The following is a 20,806-nucleotide window of genomic DNA, read 5'->3' on the forward strand; positions in this document are numbered from 1 at the left end:
AATTATTCTAAATTATTAATTTGGGTTGCTTCCAACTCCTTAACTACATTTATTAACATTCCTCTGAGCTGAAACTTTTGTTTCACTACTATAAATTATACTCATTTGAAAATTCTTACTCAAATTTCCAAAAAAAAAAAACTGCTACATTTTCATCCACATTGATTATTTGTCAAAACTTACAGAAACAAAATTGAACACGCACAATTTTTGCCCAAATAAATTTACTATTTTCCAAGCGTTGCCCGTTCGGTTTGTTTCCCATTGATAGGTTGTCAAAAACAGTGTCAACTTGTGTAATTTGCTTCGCGTTGATTAAAAAGATAAAATGTGTCAGAAAATTGTTGCCATGTTACAGTTCCACACTTTTTTGACAGTTTTGAATTTCATTAAAACTCTTTAAAATTTGACAAACCAACAATTGTAGGGAATTGTCAACCGATTGGCAAATGTCACCAAATAAGGTGCTGTTGAAAGACTTTTGACAGTTCGGTAGCTTAACTAACGATATAATGGCTGCGTCCAATCTCGTGTTGAAAAGGGTATCTTGGATAGGTAGATTTTTAGATGCCTTGTTGAACGAGTTTGATAGCTGTATTGAGATAGCTGTCAAAAAATAAGAACAACTTTCAGCTGTTCACAAACAGCATGAGAAACATATAAGTTTCGAATTCAAAATTGTTGTATGATAAAACATTTAATGAATAATTCAACTAATTCATCGGACGATGATGAATTGATAGATGCGTAACAATTTAATAAATAAAAGATAACCTTTATCTGTAATCTATGTTAAATTTCCTCTTAGCTTAGTTGGAATTCTATTCGATTAATAATTTTTTCGCGAAATCTCCGGTTCTAAACGATTTACGTTTAACAGCAAACTATTCTTACAGAAACGAAGTGACAAAACCTAGATATACTTTGGAAGAATTTCGATCTCATTTCCTTCTAAAATTCGGAGGCAAATAGCTTCTTCATCGTCTATTATGTCCAGAACATCCTCAAATACAACTTCAACTAATATTTTGAACCTTTTTGTTTACCAACAAATTCAAAAGGCTCATCTCAATTTTTAAGTTTCTTGAAATTCAACAATGTGTTGAATCGGCTGTTCTGTCAGATACCTACAAACCCCAGAAATTCTTTGATACCTTTGGATTCTTTTTTTGACATCTCAACCTTTTTTTGATCAGTTGTTATTTTACACGTAAAACACTAACAAAAAGGTATCCGGATACCCTATCTGTCTGAGATTGATTGCAGCCGATATATGTATACATAAGATTTGGTTTACAAATGTGACAACTTCAAAAGTGACAACTATTATTTCGGTGATTTTCATTTTTTTTGATTATGTATACAAAATATTTAGTTTCTCAAGCGCTATTTTTATAATAAAATAATTATTTTGCTTTTAACTCAAAATAACGGGGTTACCAATTGGTAAACTTGTCTTGTTTAAAATAAACTGCCTAAGTGCCTATGTCTGAATCGTACTCAATTGTTTAACGTCAATATTTTAGAATAAAAAAAACAACAAAAAATGACATGTTTTTTGCGTGACAATGACACAAAATAATAACTCATCGTATCAGCTGACAATGGCCGCCGAGTGCTTTTTTGTTGTGAAATTCTCATTTTCTATGATGTTACCGATTAATCATTTCAATGTGTTTTTTTCCTCCGCTGAAAAATTACAATTCACCATAAAATTAGAAAAATAAAAATAAATAATGACAGCTATATGTCAATAGTCAATTATGGCATTGTTTAGATACGGAACGGTACTGAAATAATTTTTGTTTTTTATTTACGAGTACACATATTGTTATATAGGTAGACAGTTTACTGGGAATATTCTGTGAGTCATGCATGCATGACATCTGCCAATTTGTTATAAATATATATGTGTTTTGTTATTACGGTCTGTTTTGTTCTTAACTTTATAAATTCCGCTTAAATATTGCGCAAGCATTGAAGAATTTTGTTAATTAGCTAAAAATGGTCTTAAGAAATTAAAACTATAAGCGTTATTATTGTTTAAGTAAAGTTTATTGTGTTTTTGTTTAATGGCAGGAGTATAACATTACAATTAACTTAAACACTAAGTGATCGATCTGTTTAGAATACTAATTTAAAAACAGATTTTTTCACCAGTAAAAACTTTGCTGAAAGTCTTATGACTGATGTATGTCTGCTTTTACTCGGTACTGTTTGCATAAAATAATCTCAGAGTTTTGTCAAAACAAACTTAATAACACTGTCAATTTATGATTTTATTAAACAGTTCTGTCAAAGTGAGTAACTTTAATTCGTTATATGATAAGTTCTGAAAAATAATCAAACAAACCTACGAGTAATTTAAAAAAGCGTAATCTAAACAAAAAAACGCAGCAGGGGTGGAATCGGCTAAGGTGATTGTTGACTATCAATTTTTTGTTAGTCAAATTAACTATCATTTTCATTCCGTCTGTGTAAGATGATTTAACTCAATTCAATTCGATTGAACAATTTCAGATTCAAATTGTCAAAATTCGTTGTTGCCTTGGTAAAATTTTAAATTGATTCTTATAAAATATCTAAATAAAAGTTTGAAATTGGCTGATTTTGAATTTTTCGTAAATCCCCGACAAGAGTGACAAGAATTTGCCACAAAGTAGCCAACATGCAGCTTTTTGTACGTGGTTTGGACTCCGTTGAGACCCTAGAGGTTTCCCAAAATGATACAATTGCCGCCGTCAAGGCTCAATTGACCCAATTGAAGGGAATCACCGAAGATTTCGTCCTTAACTGTGAAGGAAACATTTTGGAAAACGATGCCTGCGTTAGCAGTTTGTCATCCTTTGAATTGGATGTCACCGTACCACTTCTCGGAAGTAAAGTGCACGGTTCTTTAGCTCGTGCCGGTAAGGTCAAGGGACAAACTCCTAAAGTTGAGAAAAAAGAAAAGAGGAAGAAGAAGACCGGTCGCGCAAAGAGGAGGATTCAGTACAACAGACGTTTCGTCAACTTCGTGCACGGATTCGGACGTCGTCGTGGTCCAAATGCTAACTCTTCTTAGATTATGTCCCAAATTTCTTAATCTTTTTTGTGAATAAAAAACAAAACATTTTATAAAAATAAAATTCTTACTTTTCTTGCTTTTTTTTCGAATTTCGTAAGCTTTGTCGGTCACAGGAATGTGTTTTTTAAAAGAAACAAAGTGGAATAAGAAAAATTTCCAGTCGTTTGTGTAAGCGTCTGGTAGCTCTATTCCGAATAAACAAATTTGTTTGAAAACGACTATCACATTTTTTTTTGATAGCTTTTTAGGTATCAATTTGACTATCACCTTATGTAGATCAAATTCGATCATTTTGATTGTCATTTATCAACAATCACCTTTGCCGATTCCACCCCTGGTCCGAAGTTTTAATAGATTTTTATGATAATTTAGTAACGAGCTTAATCGTCACTTAAGCTAAGTGTACACTGTTGAAATATCTTTAAATAATAGCAGATTTGTTCGCAAATATTGTAAACTAATATCTATCAATAATGTAAGCAACCAACTGTGTCCGTTAGTGACAGTGACAAAATTATCAGCCAATCGCCGCTCGGCAAAATTTTCTATCAAAAATTTACCGACTTTTTGCAATTGTTTGAACTCGTCTAAACATCCATTTTTTTTTCACATAATTGGACTATTGTCAACTTATGCGATATTGTGTGGTGTTCTTGTGAACAAAATCATCAAATTTTTAATTGGCAGAAAGTTTTTAAACAGAAAAATACAAAAAGAAAACACATGATTTCTTTAAGAAGTCAACGTCTGGCGAAATTACAAAAAAGTCATGCAAACAAAAATTACAAAGGAATTGGACGTATCAACAACCTTTTCCAGGAGATGGTTGTGTGATTCAAGTTGTTCAGAGTGTTAAACTACAAAAGAACACGATTTGGCAAGATGTTGGTGACGCCATCTATTAAGATGACCGTCATCGAATGTTAAGCCAAATGGTCAAACCTCCATACAACCTTCAAATTTAACTTTGACAAATTGACAAAATGCGACAAAAACCCGCCAAAAAATTGTCCAATATTTGTATAAAATCAGCCAACCATATAAACGGACAATTTTCACTCGATAGATAATTAGCAATTGTCACCTAATTTTATGCTATTGGAAGACATTCGGCCAATATTGAAAGATCTTCTAATCTTAAGGCGCAGTTCACAGGCAGGTTCAATAAATAATAAAATGTTTAATGTGTTCCAAGTTTTTTTTTATAATATAGTTTTGTTTGGGATACGGTCTTCACAATGTACCAAAGTTTGTAGTGCTATAAACTTCATTTGGCATAAGATCAATATGAAGATGTCAAAAACTTAACAGGTATTTAAAGGTTTAATTGTAAGGTAATGCATCCATGTGAGAAGATAGACCAAGGATAGGAAACTAAATGAGAAATTTGTTTTCGAAGTACTAAGCTTACTTATTTTAACACATGAGTGCACAAAATTTTACCTAATCAAAAGCACAAATTACTACTTGACAAGATCTTAGCATGATCGGTAGATATGAATAATAAATTAGTAATTTTATTGATCGCGATAAGCCCCTTATTGATGACATGTCCGTATCTTCTGAGCATGACGGAAGTAAGGTTTGTTTGATTTATTCATAACCAACAATTGAACTATTTAAATACTGATTATGAGTTGATACAATACTCATTATTTTACAATTCCGCTCAACCAATATACATTGTTGGAATTACTAATGAAAATCATAAATCGCTGCCAAGCAAGTAAGACATCACTGCCAGGGTAATGTGCTGTTGTTATACAATAAATGACACTTTAGGAATACCAAAATGTGGTACATTGATGAAGTTTCAATTTGAACTGTTTGTTTTTATTAGTTTTTATGTAAACAACCAAAATGTCTTTTAGTTTGGCTGAATTTTTATAAGTTTCACAAAAACCAAAAAAAAAGCAATCAAATTTTTAATTAAAGATTTTGTTTGCACTTCTCGCAAAACCAACCAATTGCTCCAAAAACGTGAAACTAATCAATTATGTATGTGAACCTCCAATCGGTTTTTATTTGTTTATTATTTTGTTGTTTCGAAATAAAGACTACGGACCAACTACGTCGCTCGCGTTCGTCGTCGTTACGTTGTTACAAACGCGCCTTATGCAATAATTAGTATAGCGGTATTCATTTTGAATTCAGAGCGATAAGGAAGGCACGTCATTTGAAAAATGCAGCCATTTAATGTGTTAAAGATTGTCGGCCGGATCAGTAAGACTGTATAAATAAACAAAATATGGTTATTGAAATAATTAAAATCAAAATAAACAACCGATGATTTAGAAGGATAGATACATATACGAAATCACATTATTTAAGTTTGCCTCTTTCCACGTGATTCTGATGTATTGATTGATTTCAACTGACCCCATCCATTGGTGGTCATCTCTATCATCGAGTTTATTTTAATTTTCTTTATGATCTGAGAAAATTACATACGAGATTTGTTTATGAATTAAAAAGACAGTTTGGTCTGGGAGTTATTTTTTTTACTCGACAGCTATTTCCGTTTTTCATTTTTAGCTCATAAATTAGTTGTGAACAGAGTCCCAGCATATCGAGCGTTCTCTGAACATACTCTGCATAAAGTGGTGTTTTGAGGGCTCAGAATTTGTTTGAAACACAACTAAATACTTAGCCGTCACTATTTGACATTTGTCAATTTACTTGTCAATTATTTACTATGAATTTATTTTTTGAAGCAAGCAATCAACTCGGTCTACTCAGCTATTTCAGTCTGAGCTCATAGAGGGCGTTCTGAACACTGTCAGAACGAAGAATTTAAATGCCATCAACTCAATTGGCAATTGTTGGGGAATTTTCGAGAACCAAATATTAATAATCTTTTTTTAATTCGGTTAAGCCTGGGTTAATTTTACCAAAAAAAAACATTGTTTGTACCGAGGCGATGAACTGTCAAAAATTTAGGTATGTTCAGATGTTGTTTATTAAAAAGTCACCTTAAATTTAGAAATTTCGGAAACGAAAGTTTTGAAGACACCCTAGTTTAATTTCGCTCTTTGCTTACTTACTTACTTAAGGTGGCGCTACAGTCCTGTGTGAACTAGGGCCTCACCCTACAAACTTCTCCATCTAGCTCGGTTCCTAGCTAAGCTAGATGTCTCCAGATTCGCGCTCCAAGTTGGGTGAGGTCACTTTCCACTTGTGCGCGCCACCTGATCCGCGGTCTTCCTCAACTGCGTGGTCCTGTGGGTGCGGATTCGAAGACTTTCCGGGCCGGAGCATTGGTTTCCATGCGCTCTACGTGACCCAGCCATCTTAGAAATCACGCCCCATTGAAATCACGCTGAGTTCTTTGGACAGACTTTTGAAAGATAGTGCCTCTAGTGTTGTTAATCCTGCACAAACGGACGAGTTTGGTAGGGATGCCAAAACTAGACATGGCTCTATACAGCTCGTCCCTGTAGATGCTGTCATATGCGGCCTTGAAATCGATGAAAAGATGGTGGGTGTCGATTTGGTGTTCTTGTGTTTTTTCCAGGATCTGCCGTAATGTGAATATTTGACCAACTTTGGACTTTCCTGGTCTAAAACCACACTGATAAGGACCTATCAGGTTGTTGACGATGGGCTTTAGACGTTCACATATTACGGCAGAGAAGATTTTATAGGCGATGTTAAGTAGACTAATTCCTCTATAGTTGGTGCAGTGTAGAGGGTCTCCTTTTTTCAGGATCTGGTAAACAATACTGAGGCTCCATACATCGGGCATGCTTTCTTCCGACCATATTTTACACATAAGTTGGTGCATGTTCCAAACCAACTTATCTCCATCTGTTTTAAAGGGCTCGGCATTCAAGCCATCTGCTCCAGCGGCTATATTAGACTTTTTGATATAACAATCTTTACCTTGTCTAAGTCGGGAGGAGGATTGTTGGATTTTGTCGTCTATGTTGAATGGATCATCCTGCCTGACAGCGGAATTCGGTTCGTCGTCGCCGTTATAGAGTCTGCGGAAGTGGTCCTTCCATATCCTCAGCATTGACTGCGGTTCCACTATGATGTTTCCACTTTCGTCTTTGCAGACTTCGGTTCTAGGTTTATGTACCTGTGAATTTCGTTTCACCTGTTCATTAAACTTTCGAACTTCATTCCTGCTTTTATACCTCTCAACATCTTCGACCGCACGCTTCTCATGCCCTCTCTTTTTCCTTCTGAGAAGTCGGCGTTCCTCTCTCCTCTTCTGCTCATAGAGCTCATGAGCAGCTCTCGTCCTTTTATGCAGCGCCGCTTTGCGTGCCTGTTGTTCGGCTGCATTTGCCTGCCGACATTCCTCATCAAACCAGGGGTTCTTTGTTGGTGGCTGTTGGAAACCCAGCACATCAGAGGCGGCTTCTCTGATTGCATCTTGGCAATGTTGCCACTGGTTTTCGATACATTGTGTTGGTGGCAGAGAACTTCGAGAGAGGTTACTTGTAACTCGGTCGGAAAAGGATTTGGCGATCTCTGGCGATTGTAGCCGTTCGACGTTGAACATTCTCCCAGCACCTCCCTGTTTTGCCTTGGGTCTGGAAATCCGAAGTTCTACCTTGGCTACAACGAGGTAGTGGTCCGAGTCGATGTTAGCTCCTCGGAAAGTTCGTACATCCATAATGCTGGAAGCGTGTCTGACGTCGATCGCAATATGGTCAATCTGGTTGACGGTAGATTGATCTGGAGAAGTCCAAGTACCTTTGTGGATGTTGAGGTGTGGAAAACGGGTACTGGCTACCATGACGTTTCGCAAAATCTATGAGCCTGAATCCGTTGTCGGAAGTGTTGTCGTGCAGGCTGTTCTTCCCGATTATTCCACCAAAGATGTCTTCCCTTCCTAGCTTGGCATTAAAATCGCCCAGGATTATTTTAAAATCGTAGCTAGGGCACTGCTCATATGTTTTGTCTAGGAGCTCGAAGAACATATCTTTGGTGTTGTCGTCGCCGCATACAAATAAGCGCTGTTGGTTTTCGCGGCAGCAGTCACAATAGTAAATATCGCAGTTTTTCATCCTCTTTTTGCCCGGCCCATCCCATCGTATTTCCTGGATGGCGGTGATGTCTGCTTTATAGCAGTCTAGGACCTCCGCTAATTCTTCGGCCGCACGTGGTCTGTTATGGACCTAACATTCCACGTGCATATCCGAAGTTCGTTGTCCTTAATTCGTTTGCGTTGGTTGTCCGTCCGTATCCGAAGCTTGTTGGTGCTTCGCAACTATGAAGCTTTTACTTGGCCAGGAAAGGACTTGAAAGGATAAGTCGAAGAAGCCCTATAAGGTGTTCACTAAAGTAGGTTAACCTTACTGGAACTGTAGACGCCACCTTTGATTCCATCTCGGGAATTCCTCCGCTGCCGTCTGGATAAAAAGAGGTGCCTTAGTAAAAACACCTCTCCCCCCTCTCTCGTTTGCTGCCCCCAACAACTTTCCACTGGGGCACCCGATGTTCACCACGGGGAGTTGAGAGTAGACGCTTGTGTCCTCTTGAATGCACATGTCTACCATTTGAACATCATCATCATCGCTCTTTACCAAGCTTAATTTAATCACAATTTTGTTTAATTTTATTAATTTCAATTATTTAATATTTTCTAAATACTGCAGAAATAGATCTTATTTGTATTTATTGCATAGTTTTCATTTAAATGGCAAATGTCGTAATCTTAAGAAATATTATATTCCTAGAAGAAACATAAAAAATATACATATTGATTTTTATCAATGAATAAATTATACACTGTTTGGGGTCCCATCTTTCATATATGCACATATGTATATGTTTGAAAACTGGAAATTAGATGCAAATATGTGATATCAAAAAAAGAGAAAAACACATTATGACCACCTCATGTATCAAAAGTTTAATGTCATTTGAAAGATTTGACATTTAACTGCACTATCATTATTTAGTGATCATTCAGTGACGTTGCGCGACGACAGTGAAGCAAAACTTTAGTGGGTGGATATCTGAAAATACACAAAGATATTTTACATATACATATGAAAAAGATATCCATTTAAGACAATTCATTAAACAGGTATTAAAAAGAAATGGTCAAACAAGATTTAAAATTAAATAAATAAAAGTAGAGTTATTATCAGGAATAAAATCATTGAGAATGAGATTATCATTCTACTTCACACCTTATATTGACCACGAATAGAATTCAAGGAAATGTCAAACGTCAAAATTAAGTATGACTGTTGTTTTTTGTGTTGTTAGTTGTTTGTTGAAAAAGACTTAAATGTATTGTACAATGCTATAGTTGCACTCGAGGACCTATCTTTTTGTTTGATGTTTGTAAGAAAAGATTATTTAAAAATCAAGGCCTTTTCTGCAACCTTTTAAACAAATATTATTTTCTTGCTCCATACAGTCATAAAACAGGTGTTTTATTAGATTTGTGTTTTTCAATCTGGCAGTACTTTTTCGGAGTTGATGTTTTTGACAACTGTCATTGATTTATGAAATGTCATAATAAATAGACGCTCCCAATTACTGCAAAAGTTTGTCGAAAATTGGGACTCTCGACTTGAATTGAACACTTATCTTTGTAATAAAGTAAATTTTGTTATTGAATTATAAGCGTTTTATTTCATTATCAAACCCACACGTCTAAAAACACCCTTTACAAAAATTGAAAAATCCCAACAAAGCGAAAATTAGACACGACGTTGCCGACTGAGATGATTCTCCCAAAGTTCATATCCGACGAAATGCAGCGTATGAACATACTTTATGCAGTAAATATGCTGCATCAAGCTCAAGCAATGTAACCGAAGATCACCCACCCACAGTGAGTGTTGCTTTGCACTCCTTGATTTAATACAATTGGTTTATCTTGCATCAAAATGAAACCACTTAATTCGGTGGACAATATTTATTGTACTTCTGTTTCTTGAAGAAAAAACAAAACAAATAAATAACTAATGTGTATGTATTTGTATTGCAATTGAAATTGGAATCAACTTTAAAGTGGGATGTGGATTTTTGACATATAAAGTCTGTGCTGTCGACCGTACTTAATTTGTATGGAGCTTATAAATGAATAGAAAATACGTTACAATATTCTCTACATTCCAATTTCATTAAACTTAAGATTAATACCATATTTAAGAATAAATTACTCGAAAGCGGGATATAAATTTGTATCTTTGGAAATGCAACGAAAATCACTATTTTTATTCATAAATTAATTTAAAAATAGTTTCAAATTTAGTATTAGTTTTTTAAAATCGATGACTCTGGATTAAGAAAAAATAATTTTAATTATATTGTGTTCTTGCTAATTTTTCATTTTTTTTGTTGTTATTTCAGTCCACAATGTCACATGATCCCACACCATACGTAGCTCGGGCTCGTGTTACACGACCAACGCCACCAAAACCTTCTTGCAATCCGATGCAATTTGTACAAATAAAACCGTGCAATTTATATCAAAGTGCACAACAGCAGCTAAAAAAGGTGGAGGAAATAAAAAAAGTCAAAGAGGTTTTGAAAGAAGAACCTGAGGATTGGCAGAATGTAAGTAGTAAATTTTGACGTGTAGTTGTATGAATAATATTAATTTAATATTTATTTGACTTTGTTTCCATTAAATTGACTTGTGGTGGGTGGATGAAAATATTGTTTAAATTATTATTTTTTTTTTTATAAAGAAAAAAAGCTCCAGTTCAAAAAAAATGTCAAATTAAAATTTTTGAATACCTTTAGAAACAAACCAATGAATACAGATTTCTCTTTTGAAACTGTCATCTTTTTACATTTAAGAATTAAAATATGTCATAATTATTGCAAATAAAACGATACACAATTCAACATAGTGGTGAAATTTTAAAAATTCACTACTATTATTTTCAATCGAGACTTAGGTTTGAAGGCTATTGAGAATAACTTAAGGCGGTTGACCATCAGCAATGTCGTATCTTCATTGGATAAATTCTTGAAAATCACGGATTTTTATCGAAAAATCATCTATAGTTATGTGACCTCAAAGGTGATCCAAGAATAATTATTGAAAAGCATCTTCATCCTAAACATGTTGTGTTATTTAAGCAGTGTGGTTGGGCCCTAATTTCGAAAATTATTCTGGTGCAGCTGTAATAGTAAATGAATTGCGCCAAATTAAATTTAAGCTAAAATTGAGACCCGAAGTAATTTTATCTAAACAATAGAATATATAATATTATATATAATACTTTAAAGAGGATATGTTAACAAAATATAAGGAATAATTTATATTTCATTTGTTTTCATATTTTTCATTTGTTCATTGAATCTGAATGAAATATGAACTGAAGAAAAAGGGTTCGTTCGTAGATTTTGGTTTAACTGTTTGTAGATCTTCGCGTGCAAAAGATGGCGTTATAATTTTTGACATTCACTTTTTGCAAATAACAATAACAAACAGTCAGCTCACAATTAATTATACAAAAGATTACAATTAGAAATTCGTTTCGGATTAAACATCAAATCTCATAAAGGCGTTAGCTCTCACAGAAATTATGTCAAAATTATTCTACTTCTCTACTTCATATTTTTTCCAAAAAAAAAAGCTTTTTTAGAGCAATTTTGATTTGATCAAAATTTAACGTAGATATTTTTTAATTTGACACCTTTAGGATTTTTAAAAGTTCTTTAACAATGTTCTTATGCTTCAATGCTAAAAATAGTATTCTTGAATATATCGAGGACATAAGGAAAAATGTACTAATTGGCTAAGGAGAGTTTAATGAATCCAATAAGAAGTTTCAAAAATAAACATCAATTTATTTCTATTCGAAAATGTACGTTTGTTTTAATAGCAACAACGTGTTTTCGTGAAAACCCATTATTTCCGGAATCAAAAATTATAACAATGGAAGTTTCCTTTCATAAAAACATCTGTTACTAAATTGTATTCGTTGTTTATTTTAATTAACAAATTTGCATTATTTATTAATACGCCTGTAATTGCAGCAATGAAAAAAATATCTGTCCCGTTTTATATAAGATTGTTACCTATTTTATTTTTACAGAGAATTGTTTTAATAGATCCATTTTAATTTTATATGACATTGTTTCTGGATTCTGACTAAAACAGGTGCGCTTTGTTATTATCAAACCTGGAAAAATACCAAAAGATTCGATAAAATATTTTAACTGCTCTTAATAAGTTTAACTTTTATTATTGTTCAGGGTAAAAAATGTTTTACGTACATTAAGTAAAGCCGATTTTATTTACTAAGGGACTATTCCCATAAGAGGAACCTACGACCGACAAATGAATAAATGTGATTTAAAACAAAATACGAGAAATTTAAGAAAATAAATTATTCGTCTCGAATAACAATTTATTGTAACGAACTGTCAAACTGAACTAGCGTTCCAAAAATGATCCACACTTCGATTGTCATCCTGTTCAAACCAAATCTATACAGTTGGTGACAATTGACCTTCAGCGATCGCGATCGACGGTGATGGCCCCTGCTAGCATCATTTTTGAAGTACGGACCGATGACGTCTCCAGTCCAAAATCCACACCAAACGGTTACTTTATTTGGATGCATTGGCACCTAAATCCTAAATCCTGCTATTCTTTCTTATTCACGTACTCATTCTTCCAAAAATGATCTTAGCGATGACGATCTATAGGATTTATTGATCTATATGATTAACTGGCTTCAACTTCCAACTGCTCTAAAATCCAATTAGCGAACACACGACGACGCACGGCGGCGCTGCGTTATGGATACTTGGTTTTAGATCCTGGGTCAGTTGCTTGTCTATAGTGACTATTTAAAAGAAGATTTTTTGACAGAAAGTAAAAGAAACAATATGGCCGCCGCGAGCTGTCAAGATGAACTCGTCTCTATTAAAAAACTCTTTTACTGTCATCTTAACACAATTTGTTATTTGATTATGAAACCATGAAAAAGAGGAAGCTCTATTTGAATATTATTCCTACATTTAATATATTCAAATATTTCTACGTAATAAATTAAGTTAGAGTGATAATTTTTTGGTATTCCTTGGGGGTTTTGATGTTATGTATATATGCCCTCATTTATTCCATCCTAACACTTGCACTCTCTACAATCAGCTTCGGCATAATACAAAGAGTAAGGCATGCGAACACCACCTGACTTAACTATAAATTACTTCTGGCTTTTGTGTTACTTAACTTTAAAAAGAAAACAAAAATTAATTTACATTTTTATATCTCGGTAATTCGGTTAGAAACCCTGATACCTACAAGCTATACTACATAACTGAAATACACCTTCAACATACACGTTATTGTTGTCGTCCATCGTCGAAGTCATCATCTCTTTCCACATATATACGCAAATATTTTAAGTTGTTTAACAGAAATAATAAAAAAAAAAGAAAAAGCTATAAATTTAAAACAAAAGAAGGCGCCACCACCTGCATAATGAATGCATTCAGGTACATATAGCAATTTTATTATAGGTATACGACGACGACGACACGGATCGGTGTACAAATACAATATTTTTTATAACTATAACTAACCCCACCTTTGAGTGAAACCTTTTGTTTTAATTCTTCAAAGCTTTGTGAAGTCTAGTGCCAATATTTATCACTTGACTTGACTTGTTAGATAATTTTATTTGTTATTTTTGCATACTTAACGGTATTATTGTAAAACAAAATTGATGTCTGCAATGGAAAATGATGTGGTAGGGTAGGTTACCGGACATTATTGAAATTAGTACGGAAATGTTTTGAGAAACGAGTTCAAAGAGTAAATATCTGTAAGGTTTAAAGGTATAAAGTTAACTATTAACAAGAAGTAATTACCCATGGCGTGATGGTTAGTGCGTAACTGTCATGCTAAAAGTCATTTAAAGTTTTTCTCACGGGTACTGTTGCGATGAACTGACAAATCCTTCAAGATTAATTCTTGTCATGACAAATTGCTCGCACAAAGGAATGATTGAGAGTAAAAATCCACTAGGCCCTAGTTCACAACGAATTGTTGCGACACCTAATTTATTCTTTAAATCATTGCATCACAGAATTATGAAGTTCAGCTTTTAGTTGATGATGGTCAACTGATTACTTTTTGACATACATTAGTAGACTTTACTTGGTTGTAGAAGTTCAACTATAATAGACTTAACCGACCCTAAGCTAATGTCAGAATCGAACAAAACATTTTCAAAAGTTATCTTTAAATTAAAATAAATAACCATAATAGATTCAGTAAATGTCAAACTTCAACTGTCACAATTCAATTTTATTGGTTGTTACTTTTTTTGGAGAAGTTTTTTAATTAATGTGTTACAAACCCAAACTTCAAAAGTTAAAAATAAAAATTTTGCATTTTGTATTAGAAGCATTTAAAAAAGTTAACGAATTATATAAGCAAAACAAGCTCAAAAGGTTATCTTGCAGTGTTCGTCCTATATAAATGCTTCTCTTTGTGACATACCTAATGTCACAAACAAAATTGACAAGGGAGACAAATTATAAATAAGAGACAACAACATATGAACATAGAATTGAGTTGAAATGCGTTTCAAATTTGACATTTACATTAAGTTCGAGCCATTGACAATGACATTTACTTAATTTGGCGAAAGTAAACGAAACTAAATAAATCTCAACGAAACTAAATAGAACGTTAGTGAAATATTAGGTGTATTGGTTTGTTCGCTTAAGCTCAGTTAAGTCTATTATAAAGGGTGTCCCAAAATTAACGCAAGATTTGAATTAAATAGAAAACGCCGTTTTTAGTCTTTTGATAGTTATATTTTTATTGACTCGTAAAGTACATAGGATAGGGTTATGTATGGAATAACACATGGGACAAATGGCCTCCACGGCTTTGCATGCACATGCGCACTCTTTTGTTTAAATTTTCCATGACTATTCTGCATAAATGTGGCTGAATTTCGTTGAAGCAGCGTTGAATCTTCTCCTTTAATGCACGGGTGGTTGTGGGCTTGTTGACATAGACTTGTGATTTCAAATAACCCCATAAAAAGTAGTCTAATGGTGTTAAATCACACGATCTAGGAGGCCAATTTTGATCACCGAAACGAGAGAGTACACGACCTGGAAATGTCTCATGCAGTAATTGAATTGTTTCACGGGCTATATGACATGTGGCACCGTCTTGTTGAAACCACATATTGGACACAGCAATATCATCCAATTTATGCAGAAAGAACTGTGTAATCATGTCGCGATATCGAGCACCAGTAACAGTCACTGCTTGACCAGCATCATTTTCAAAAAAATATGGCCCAATTATGCCTCCATCCCAAAATCCACACCATACAGTCACGCTAGTCAATGGTCGCATTCACAAAGCTAGTGGCTACGTAGTCAAGGGATTCTGATTGGCTAAATCTAACTACAAAAGTAGTTGAAATTTCCCCTCCGACGAAGTGTAAACAATTCGGCTACAAAGTTAGTGGAGAATGATTTTGACGTTTCACAATCAGCTGCTCGGTTAAGTAACACGAATTCAAAATGAAATAAATTTTTCAATATTTAAATACAAATATAAACCATTCGAATTGTGTCTTCAATTTGATTTTATTGAATTTAAAACAACAAAAGATAAGTTAATGTTATCAAATCAAACATGTTTCTTATTTTATATATTTGCATTTGTCAATAATATGACAGTTCCAGATTGACTAGCTTTGTAGTGCAGTTTTACATTCACAAATTTAGTTGCATTTTGACTACGTAGCCACTAGCTTTGTGAATGCGACCAATCAGATACTAGAAAATTGCCCTACCATCAAGTCCCTTATGTCTTCGTCTGAATCTACCCTATCTGACGTTTGCCGAAACCACTTTAATTTTCAACTGTCAAAAATTACTTTCACTTGCAGAAAATTCCTTTAAGAAAATAATCAAAAGTATTTGACATGTTTTTCTTGCTTTGATCTTTTCCATTCAATAACTTTCAAGGACATTTAAAATACCTTGATGGAAAACTGCATCTTTTTTAGGTACTGTCCTTGATTTCAATCCGAACTTCCAACTACCACCAAGTCCAACGCCAACGACGAGAGACTGGTGATCCCAAAAAAAAGAGGAAATTTCAAGGCTTCACAGATGTCACATTTATTGTTTGTTTCTATTTTAAAAGCTTAACTCAGCTGGTCATTGTACAATGTACATATAGCAAAGGAAACCGTCATCATAATAGTAAAACCTTAAAAACGCCACCTATCTTGACTTAGCCCATCTATCAACCCAATTTTATGTTTTATGTTATGCTTGGATGAACTTATGTCGTTTGGATAATTCTGAATCATGTCTTCAGCTTATTTATGATGTGAACAAACAAAAAAATATGAATAGAAAAATATAAATCTCAAAAACAAACACCAACAACAACAACAATTGTGATCAGAAAGCAAAGATTGCTTGCATCCTCCACCCAATATACATAAATGTATGTAGGTACAAAACAACAACAACAACAATATAGAAAATGTCGGTAAGGTGAATGAGTGAGTGGTGCTGGCTGAAAATGGAAATACACTCATCTTGTTAATAAGTTTTCATTGAATCTGACATAACCAGTTGTTGGCTCCAGTGATGTTGAAGTTTCTGTTTCCCCATTTAAGTTGGGCTTCATCTTTTTTCCTTTTCTCCACCAACTTGATCTCTCCACTCATGCATGTCTCAATTGTATGGCATTTCAGTGAGAAGAAAAAAAAAATAATAAAATAATTGTAGAAACATTCACATCCCGCTCCCAAGGTCATCGATCTCGCTCCATGAAACCAAACGAAACGAAACATCTGATTTAACAACCATCGAACCCAATAATCAAAAATGTAAACAAAATGTCAAGCCTCTGCCTGTCAGAGCGCTGATTGAGTGGTCTTCGTTTTTCTTTGAAAATATCAACCAACATCATCATCATCCATACTCGTGGATGTGTCGATATTGTGCGTGCAGTTGCAGTGCAATGACGAAAATTGTGTTTTCACGACAAAAGAGGGCGTTAGACTGTTAAATGTACAGCAAAAGTTAAAATTATCATTAGATCCGAGATACAATTCTTAACGAGCAGTGCAACTTTCACTTTTTGCTGCGCGGACGCTGGGGCTGCGCTGATACTCTTGCATTGTTAAGAGGCAACTTGGCAGTTGTTTGGGGGCCTTGTTTTTTTACTGTTTTTGCTATTGTATAAATGCAATGCACGGTGGCCGAGTGCACTGAAAAAAAAATGTATAAATAAAATGTCACGACAGGTTAAGTGGGAGGGGGCACATTACAATGTACATTGTGTGCGCAACGGTAGCATGGGAAACGCGGTTCCGTCGCTGTGGCTGTGACTGCCGCCGCCCTCCGCCGCTGGCCTCCCGATGCACTGCTGGATCGAAGGCATTTGCAAGAACCAACAACAAAGACGACAACGTTGAAGTCAGTTCATTACCCACAGTAAATTAAGCGGGAACTCATTTGTACAAAAGAGATCTTGGAGGGGCGATACCCAGAAAGTGTTTATTATTCCATTACGAGACTATAACAGCGATGACGATGACGACGCGATTGCGATTGCAATTGCGACTGCTACGACGACGACGCACATCAACAACGCCAACAACGACGCGACCGACGACGTCGACGACGACGGGAGGAAGTTTCTTGAGGAATGTGTGAGCTAGAGTTATGAGCAAAATAGATGCCGCACCATCTATAGTTGTGTTGTTCTTTTGATTGCTAGTTGCATATGACAGGTGCTGTCATTTGGCATATAACGTTCGCCAGATGGTGGCCAAAAGAAGGTGCAGTGGCGTGATTGGATTTTTAAAGCAGTTTTGCAATTTGTTCATGTTTTTTTTTTTCATTTTCTAATCACACACTTTGACGAACCCAAAAAACAGGTTCCAATTGAAAGCTAAATATAAAAGTTCTGCTCTTTTTAGAAAATTGAGTATATCATTGATTGATACTCATTTTTCATTCACATTTTTGTGTATAATTAAATTTTAAATGTCTTATGCATGTCAATCTTTTGTGTAGCTTCTTTCTCTTAAATTGGTAAATGAAAGCTCTAGATAAAAAATGTTAGTAAGGGGTTGCTTTGGACAGCTCGTGTCGGCCATATTGTTTCCTTAATTTCTGTTAAAATGTCTTCTTTTAATCAGTCACTAAAGACAAATTATAACACGGTTATCATAACGGTCTATTGTCTCTCACTGACAAGGTTGGTCACATCCATTAAATTGTGCGCACCCAATACAATGTACAAATATTTCAGTGCAGAAATATGTCTCATTGTCTGTCATTCTAGAGGAGGAACTTATCCAACCCCTCATGAACCGCAACCCTGACTCGTAAATGCTTACACGGGCCTTCTGTCTCTGCCCAGCATTAGTCTGTTGTCTGTCCCTAAACATGGCAAATTTGCAAATCTGCTCGAAGAACCACACAGTATCTAATTATCAAATTAATAAAATAGTGTCGAGACACCAACCTGACCGTATAAAAAAAAAAACACCTCGTCGCAGCCATTCTTCTACCTACTGTCAAAATATCTTCTTTTAATCAGTCACTATAGACAAATCATTTTATGATTCACATGTTAATCCTCGACTATTCAACGTTTTGGAACTAAAATCCGTTCGAGAGTTAAGTCAAAAGTCTCAAACTGTCAAACAGAATTATTTGTTCACAAACATGTAATTGTTATTTTTTGGCATGGAAGAAATCAATGAATTTAAAACCCATACGTCATCTAACCACAAATTTTCATTATACAATAAACCTTAAACCAAAGTGTTTAGATTGCTTCTCTCTTTACTCTTCATTTTTTTAATAAAAAAGCTATAAACATTTTCATTATTTTTCTCATCAATTTTTAGTAAAATTTTCAAGACATTCAACATTTGACGTTGTAAAACGAATTTTATTTCATTTTCGATATTTTGTATTTTGACAGATCACCAATTTTTTAATATCTGTTTTTCCTAGATGATTTTAACAAACACCAAGAATTCGTAAATATGACACTTGAATAATTTTTTTGACGTAACAGCAAAATTAAAAACGATGGGTTTGACTTTTTTTTGACAGCATTTTTCGTTAAAAAAATACACGTTTTTCCTAAGAACTAATTGACATATCAACCGCACTCAGCAAATCTAGTTAAGCTCGCCTCTTATGATAACATTCTTTTTTGCACGAAAAATTAAGTGCAATTTTTTTCCACTTGATTACTTAAGTTCAAGTTTATTTATTTACAAACCAAGCACGCTCTTTTTCTATCAGAAAATTCCACAATTGAAATTGAATCTTATCACAAAAACCAATCTTATAAAATGAAAACAATTTCCTTGGAAATAAAAAGAATTGCAAACATTGGTTAGCAAACATGGGCTTGGTCAATATCATGCTAGAAACATTTACGATTACTCTATATCTATTTAAAAGGAATGTTACCATTTATCCACACCTTCAAGTTTGCTTTTTAATTTAAGTTTGTTATCATTCCACCCTCAAGTAGACTTTTAATAAGGGTGCTTTAGTTTTTGTAAAATAACAAATATTTTATAAGGTTTCATTTCGAATGGCTCCTAATTATACTGATGTCACTTTTGAAACTGTCATATTTTGACATTTGACATGTTTAAATTACTCCATTACTAAAAATAAAACGATACACGCGTTGAAATTGCTAAAACTTTTCGAAAGGAATTCTTAAAATTTCACATAATATTGTAACGAAAATGACAACAAATTGCATAAATCAGCAGGTGTTCGTATTTATATTGACAGAGATGCATATTATTAAAAACAAATCATCAATCAAATAAATTCATTGTTGTCTTATTGTTATACAGTTTCTTATTTCAAAGTGTGAATTCCTAAAGCATTTGTCATTTTTTTTTATCAAATTACGTTTCTTTACAACGAACAGCTTTTGTAGTTAAACTTTAAGCCTAGACTTGCTTGGCTATAAGGTATAAAGGGTGTTATTTTTTAACGTATGGTTTTTTTAAGAAGAAGTGAAACATGAAAATAATTTAATTGTATGGCCAAGAATTTAACTTTATTATAAAAATAAGGGTTTGCCATTATGTTTTGAAAAAGATTTTGGGCAAGTGGCTGGGTCTTGAGTTTCCCAGTTTCTGTAATATTATTTATTGGACGCAACGTATGATGCGGTGGTACCCGTGGCATGATGGTTAGTGCGTTGGACTCAGTCGATCTTTGACTTCCATAGTGTGAAGAAGTTTTTTATTCATATTTATTTAAAAGTTAATAAACAGTGCAAGTTAAATTGTAAGTAAAGTTGGCAATTTGCCACCAGGAAAATCAACAATTTAATAGCCCAGTGGAAGTGGCGTCAGGAAGCAGATCCAAGGGTCGTGGGTTCGATTCCCAGCCGGAGTCAACAAAAAATTTAATAGCTTTTTTTCACAACAGAGAAATTGTTGATTTTATCTGTTGGGAAGAAAAGGAGATGGAGAAGGAGAAAAGAGCAGGGGTATCGAAAGATACCTCTGCCAACATATCAGGCGATGTTGCGGTGGTGCCAGCAGCGGTACTAAAATCAACCGCAACAACATCAGGTCAGGCTTCTGACCAGTCAACGTCAAGAATTCAAAAAAGAAAATTAAAAAAACAAAGCCCTAACAAGGTGAAAAGAACGAATTCAGCTAAGCGGCAGGCCAATAAAAAAAAAATGGAAGGGAGTGGTAAAGGGGGCTTTACCACTGAAAGTGACTTCTCAGACTATGCTGAGTC

At 34.3% G+C, this 20,806-nt stretch overlaps 2 protein-coding genes across 7 annotated transcripts in view; both read left to right on the forward strand.

Annotated features, from left to right (window-relative positions):
* The window catches only part of LOC129938734 (uncharacterized protein CG43427), a 145,279-nt gene that overhangs the window by 80,661 nt on the left and 43,812 nt on the right, over positions 1 to 20,806 (forward strand). For 5 of the 6 annotated variants that reach the window (XM_056046456.1, XM_056046455.1, XM_056046457.1 and 2 more), the window contains one exon: positions 10,391 to 10,597. In XM_056046456.1, coding sequence (XP_055902431.1) covers positions 10,391 to 10,597 — 207 coding nt within the window. Of the gene's footprint in view, positions 1 to 2,258; positions 2,301 to 10,390; positions 10,598 to 20,806 lie in introns of those variants that run through there. The other variant, XM_056046459.1, reaches the window with a different exon arrangement.
* Positions 2,602 to 3,128, forward strand: LOC129938738 (FAU ubiquitin-like and ribosomal protein S30). Its single transcript, XM_056046464.1, has one exon. The coding sequence runs from the start codon at positions 2,669 to 2,671 to the stop codon at positions 3,062 to 3,064; it is 396 nt and encodes a 131-aa protein (XP_055902439.1). The 5' UTR covers positions 2,602 to 2,668; the 3' UTR covers positions 3,065 to 3,128.

This window comes from Eupeodes corollae, chromosome 1 (genome assembly GCF_945859685.1).
Source record: "Eupeodes corollae chromosome 1, idEupCoro1.1, whole genome shotgun sequence".
NCBI lineage: Eukaryota > Metazoa > Arthropoda > Insecta > Diptera > Syrphidae > Eupeodes > Eupeodes corollae.